This window comes from Triticum dicoccoides, chromosome 7A (genome assembly GCF_002162155.2).
Source record: "Triticum dicoccoides isolate Atlit2015 ecotype Zavitan chromosome 7A, WEW_v2.0, whole genome shotgun sequence".
Lineage (NCBI taxonomy): Eukaryota > Viridiplantae > Streptophyta > Magnoliopsida > Poales > Poaceae > Triticum > Triticum dicoccoides.
The window spans coordinates 238,702,500-238,708,940 of record NC_041392.1 but is presented as its reverse complement, the minus strand read 5'-3'; the positions used below and the strand labels follow the sequence as shown (position 1 = coordinate 238,708,940).

General features: G+C 40.4%; 1 protein-coding gene across 3 annotated transcripts; it reads right to left on the bottom strand.

Moving 5' to 3' along the window:
* Positions 1-2,660: 2,660 nt before the first annotated feature.
* Positions 2,661-4,984, bottom strand: LOC119332474 (proline-rich protein 36-like). Of its 3 annotated transcripts, XM_037605658.1 has the most exons (4): positions 4,468-4,984; positions 3,547-3,913; positions 3,399-3,452; positions 2,661-3,322 (listed from the first exon to the last, which is right to left on the bottom strand). In XM_037605658.1, exons 1-4 carry the CDS (start codon positions 4,973-4,975, stop codon positions 3,304-3,306), a joined length of 948 nt encoding a protein of 315 aa, XP_037461555.1. In that variant the 5' UTR covers positions 4,976-4,984; the 3' UTR covers positions 2,661-3,303. The 3 variants fall into 3 exon arrangements, 2 of the variants coding, with proteins under 2 accessions (XP_037461555.1, XP_037461554.1); XR_005160947.1 differs by having other exon boundaries at positions 2,661-3,452; positions 4,438-4,984; XM_037605657.1 differs by having other exon boundaries at positions 2,661-3,452.
* Positions 4,985-6,441: the final 1,457 nt, after the last annotated feature.

Below are 6,441 nucleotides of genomic sequence, written 5' to 3'. Positions count from 1 at the left end.
AATCATCGAACTTCTACATCTTTTTAATATGGACTTCCTGGTTTTATTTCTTAATCTTTTTTGTGAAATATTGAAGCGCTCTATTATTAAAAGTTGAACTTCTTGTTTCCATTCTTTCATAACGAGGAAAATCTGAGTTTTCTATGATCATCGAACTTCGCCATCTTTTTAATATGGACTTCCTGGTTTATTTCTTAATCTTTTTTATGAAAATTTGAAGCGCTCTATTATTAAAAGTTGACCATCTTTGTTATTTAAGTTTTGAACTTCTTGTTTCCATTTTTTAATAACGAGGCAAACCTTGCCTTTTTATTCATTTTTCTCATATTAAACACACACCATGTAGTACATGAACTTTTTCCGTTTTTATAATTTGATTTTTTTATTTTCTTTTTGAAATCAAATTTCTCCTCAATAATAACTGAACTTCTTTGTAGATTGAGAGAATTATTTTAAAACGCAAAAAAACAATTTCTTTTTTGTGTTTTCGAACATGAATATATGGTGAATGTCTCTCGCAAGAATTTTTTAACTTCCCCGAAAAGAGGACTTCAACTTCTTTTAACAAACCTTTGAAGCTTTTATTTTTTCTATACTTTTATTCTCACCTGTAATGAATTCCTTGCAGTACTTGAACTTCTCGTTGTTTTCACTATAAGCTTCTGTCGCATTTTTGTGTATATGTCGAATTACACGCAATTGAAGGCCAGGCGTCATTTTTTTGCCATTTTCAAACATGTAATAGGAGGTCGGATGTCCCGCAATATAAATTCTGAACCGTGCACGGAGGAGCGCATAAACTTCTTGCAACAAACCTTTTAAGCTTTTTGTTTTCTATTCTTATATTCTTATCTGAAACGCATTTCGTGTAGTAGTTGAACTTTCCGTTGTTTTCACCTTGAACTTCTGTCACGTATTTTTGTTCAACCTCTCTCACAAGAATTTTTGAACTTTCTTGGGCCAAGCACTTGAACTTCTAGCAACAAATTTTTAGCATTTGCTTTTTATTCTTTTTTATACAAAATGCACACCGTGTACTACGTGAACTTCTGGCAGTTATCAATCTGAATTTCTCTTGGTTACGTGAAAATATCTGAGTTTTTATAGACATTGAATCGCTCTACCCTTTTTATTTAAACTTCATTGTGTATTTTTAGGAATATGAAAATTGGATGTTTTTTACAAACATCGAACATCTTCGGTATTTGAAATTGAATTATTGGTTTTATTCTTTAGTAACTAGAAAAATCCAATTTTTCAAAAAACATTGAATTTCACTGTTTTTTCAATTTGAACATCATTGTTGATTCTTTAATAACAACGAATATACTTGAGTTTTTGAAAGAAAAAAAAGCTAAAATCCTAGCTTTTTAAATAAACATCGAAACACTTTGTTGTTTTGGTTTGGACTTCTAGTTTAAAAAAATGGGAAAATCTTTTTAAAAAATTAGTTGTTTATTTTTTTATTTGAACTTCTTTAGTTTATTCTTTAATAACGAGAAATAACTAAGTTTTTTATATACTTCAGACTTCTTTGTTAATTTAATTTGAACTTTTTAGTCTTTTTTTAGAAAAAATATGTTTTACATAAGCAACAAGCATTTAAAAAAATTGAACTTGATATTTCTAGTTTTCCTATAAACGGAAGGAATTTGAATTTTCCGTGTACGTCCAACTACTCCTTTATTTTTATTTGAACTTCTTCATTTTTTTCTTTAGCCAGAAGGAAAATTTGAGTTTTATAAATATCGAACTTCTCTATTTTTGTAATTTGGACTTCTTGGTTTTATTTTAGTAAGAAAAAAAATCCTAGTTTTATGAATCGGTCCAATATTTTAGATTTGAACTTCTAGAGTTTTTTTATTTTGAAACCATGAAAATCTTTTTCTTATGAATTTTGAATTAGTCTATTTAGAAATATTGAACTTCTTATTCTTTTTATTCTTGAACTTCTTGTGTCTTCTTTTTTGCATTTTTTTAACTTTTGTATTTTTTAATAATCGAACTTCATGTGCTAACATGATTTTTTTTTGTTTTTTTAATCGGGAGATCGGACTTTTTATCATGTTTCTAGAAACATCCAAATTTGAAGTTCATTGTGTTTCTTGTATGTTCTGTTTTGGTTTTACTTTTTAGAATGGAAAATCCCTTGTTTTATAAATATCAAGCTACTATGTTATTTTAATTCGAAGTTCTTAGATTTATTATCAATCTTTCTTGGAACTTGCAGACTGTATGTTCTAGATTTTTATGCAAACTTTACTATCGGAGTATTTTAATGTTATCTACTTCGACCTTCTCTGTCATTCCAATATGAACTTCATAAACTGTATTTTCTGGGTATTTATTTTCCAAGGCACACTTGAAGCCAAAGAGAGTAGTACATCAGTTTTCTACAGAAAAAATGAATGACTCAAACTATTTTGCTGCTGATAGAATAAATGTTGAATTTCTATACTGAATGTATATTTTGTACAAACAAAAAACTATTCTCTCCGATCCAAAATAAGTGTCGTGGTTTTAGTTCAACTCGGACTACACAAACTGCACCAAGTATGAACATCCATATATTTTTCGCTGGTGTACTGCTATCCAACTGCTCACATTATTTTCCATATGTTTAACAAAATCAGGCATCAGTTCAAGGCCATAAACATCCATAGTCCAAATATCAAATTGAATCAGAGTACGTGTATATGCAATGAACAAAGTATAATTTTTGTGTACCCTTTTTTTTCCTAAAAGAAGTGTACGAGTGGTTTTCTACCACACACCTTTATTATCCATCTCCCAAAAAATTTATTAGCCACCTTATCCACCTTATCCATTGTTCCATAGCATCAAACACAGTGTCTATCTTATCCACTCGTACATAGCATCAAAGCGGGCAAGATTGAGCTTGATGTTCGGTAGTACTCTGTACTGAACAACAACAATAGTTTCTTCTGTTTAAGTTGTTCTTTGTCACTTATATCAAATGGCAACAGTCTATGGACCAAATTGAATGAGGCAAACGGAACAACTGCACCATTTGTCGAACATGGCAGATATTGCCGGTCCTTGCCGCGAGGTGGTGCGCTATCACCCTCTTCTTTCCAGGGTTGTCCCTGCTCCTCCTCCCCTCGAAACTCTGATGCTTCTCCATGGACAGGAAATTGAAGCTTCTCTGCTTGTTTATACCCAGGAAGCTCTTCAGTTTCTCCCAGAGCACCGAACTGGGTGCTGGACTGCCTCCCCATCTCCAAATCCAATATTTAAACAAGTGACAAATTTATAAAATTGCGGTCTTGTTCTTGCAAAATCTCATAGAGCTCTCTCCCATCTGCAGGTACACTTGAACTGGTGAGTAATATCATGTGTTCAAATAGCAAAGACCGGACCAAGATTTGAGCTCATACTCCCAGGATGCAGCGACCACTCTACTCACTAACCACTTCACAGGTCGCCTAAAACTGCGGAGAGAGTAAAGAAAATTAACACCACCAGCGTCTCCCACAAATGGTCCTCACAAAAATTCCAAAAAAATATTGAGAAGGGGTTCCTCACCGCAGTAGCAGCTCGCCTCCCATACTAGTCGACAGCTCCATGCCTCCCCGTCCGTAGAGCACACCGAGTCTGAGAGGAATAGGAACTAAAAGTGTTGGTGCAGCTTGGCAGTATCCAGGGATAGTGAATAGGCTAGTCAGGCTGGACTTCATAAGCGGCCACAGGCGGGGACAGGAGGTGGGCGGGTGGGTCTCGCCGGCCCCGACAGTGGCAGCACGCAACGAGCGGTGGACTTGCATGGTGGGAGGCCGAGCAGCGCGCGCCGAAGAGGGGATCGACGGGATGACCCCGATCCAGTGAACGACCTTGGTTCGCGTCACTGAACGGCCTCGCCACTGCTGAACGGACTTCTGCTGGCTGTTTTTTCCTATTGGTGTTCTGAAATGTCAATTTTTTGGTAGTAATACATGAACTCTCGGGCAATAAGAAATGAACTTCTACAATACAGATTGTTTTCTCACGTAAACAAAATCAAAAACACAATCTAGGAGAAAACCAATGTCAAAGTACACATGCAAATCTCAATTTATTGTGTGGCAACCTCTCGTCTTAACACAGAGCCAAACCCTGTCTCCACCTGACTACGACCAGAAATCTGCTGAACAACAACTCTTATAGACATTAACAGGAACAATGTTTCGGAAAACTTTTGTACCCCTACAGGATACAATGTAAGAGAAGTCAAATAGAGACTAAATGGACCGAACAAATGTAGAAGCAGCAGTTCAAAATAATCCGAGGCACAAGTTCAGTCACCACACAAATAAGACACATAGCACACACGCACAAAAACATGGCAGACAAAGCCCAAGTGGAATCAAGCTGGTGGCAGCGCACCATGTACTCGACATCACCGGGTTGAAGAAGGAAGCAGTAGATGAGCATCAGTACATGGGATTCGGAGGGGTTGAGGCGCTGGACCTCCTGGTGCTACATCGTTGAACAGCCGGATTTGGCAGCGGCGAACGGCCTGAGCGCTGGGAGGTGGGATGATGCAATGGCTCCAGTGGAGATGACCGTCCACGGGAGGCGCAGTTGACCTGCAGAAGAATGGGATCTCCTCTGCATGTGGAGGTCCGACCACGCAGAGGCACGTCGGGGATGAAGGGCGACGGGAGGCTCGTCGGGCGGGGGGAGGGGCAGGAGATGCGGCCGCGTCGAGGTCGGGGAGTGACAGCCGGGCTAAGGAGGGCGGCTTGCGCGGTTGGCGGCGGCGGCGCCTGCGTTGACAGGGCGGCTGCGAGTGGGGCACCGGCGGCAGGGAGTATAGGCTGGGTGAGAGAGGTGGGGCAGGGCACCAACGACAGGGAGATCCGGGGCGGGGCTGGACAGGTGGGGCGGCGCGTGGCCCCGGCGTCGGAGGGGAGGTCCGCGGTGGGGCAACCAGAGGAGAGTGGATCCAGGGCGAGATCGGCGGCGATGGGATCATAGGGGATCGGGGGGAGGTGGTGGGGGTCGTGGTGTGGCCGTTTTTTTATGTCGGGCAGTTAGTGGAGTTCAGGAGATCTCCGCGGCTTCTACATAGGGCACGTCGTGATTCAAATAACTATTCTAATCCTGTGATTAGAATAGTGTTACTATATATATAGGTGAAGGGAGGGGAGGCAGCCAGGGTGCGCCCCAAGGTGGCCGGCCGGCCCCCTTGGGCGCCTGCCTTATGGCGCCCCCCTTATTTGCACACAGGGGGAAGGAAGGGGAGGAGAGGGAAGGCAGGGAGGCCAACTCCCCCTTTCTTTTCTCCCCAAGGCCTGCGGCCAGGGGAGGGGCGCGATAGCCCCTTGTGGGCTGATGTGCTCCCCTCGTTTGGCCCATATGGCCCATTAACCTCCCGGGGCTTCCCGGAACCCTTTCCGGTGATCCGATGATTACCTGGTACATTTGAAAACCTTTCTGGTGACCAAATAGCATCGTTCTATATATCAATCTTTATCTCCACACCATTCCAGAGCTCCTAGTCATGTCTGTGATCTCATCCGGAATTCCGAACAAAATTCAGTCACCAATTCACATAACTCTTATAATACTATATCATCAACAAACGTTAAGCGTGCGGACCCTACGGGTTAGAGAATGATGTAGACATGACCAAAACACCTCTCCAGTCAATAACCAATAGTAGGACCTGTATGTCCATATTGGTTCCTACATATTCTACGAAGATCTTTATCGGCCGAACCTGTATGACAACATACATAATTCCCTTTGTCTATCTGTATGTTACTTGCCCGAGATTCGATCGTCGGTATCTCCATACCTAGTTCAATCTCATTACTAGCAAGTCTGTTTACTCGTTCTGTAATACATCATCTCATAACCAACTCCTTAGTCATTTTTCTTGCAAGCTTCTTATGATGTGTATTACTGAGAGGGCCCAGAGATACCTCTCCAAAACTCGGAGTAACAAATCCCAATCTCGATCCATGCCAACTCATCAACAGATACCTTCGGAGATACCTGTAGAGCATCTTTATGATCACTCAGTTATTTTGTGATGTTTGATAGCACACAAGGCATTCCTCTGGTATCTGGGAGTTGCATGATCTCATGGTCGAAGGAACATGTATTTGACATTCAAGAAAGTAGTAGCAATAAACTGAACAATCATATGCTAAGCTAATGGATGGGTCTTGTCCATCACATCATTCTCCTAATGATGTGATTCCATTATCAAATGACAACTCATGCCCATGGTTAGGAAATTTTAACCATCTTTTGATCAACGAGCTAGTCTAGTAGAGGCTCACCAGGGACACGATATTTTTTTATGTATCCACACATGTATTTAAGTTTTCGGTCAATACAATTCTAGCATGAATAATAAACCTTTGTCATGAATAAGGAAATATAATAATAAGAACTTTATTATTGCCTCTAGGGAATATTTCCATCACGACC

Coding starts and splice junctions, on each gene's coding strand:
- LOC119332474 (XM_037605657.1), bottom strand. CDS start 4,975: ATGATCCCATCGCCGCCGATCTCGCCCTGGATCCACTCTCCTCTGGTT. Junction 3,914..4,467: donor CAACGATGTAGCACCAGGAG/GTCCAGCGCCTC, acceptor GAACACCAATAG/GAAAAAACAGCCAGCAGAAG. Junction 3,453..3,546: donor GGAGGCGAGCTGCTACTGCG/GTGAGGAACCCC, acceptor CTCTCTCCGCAG/TTTTAGGCGACCTGTGAAGT.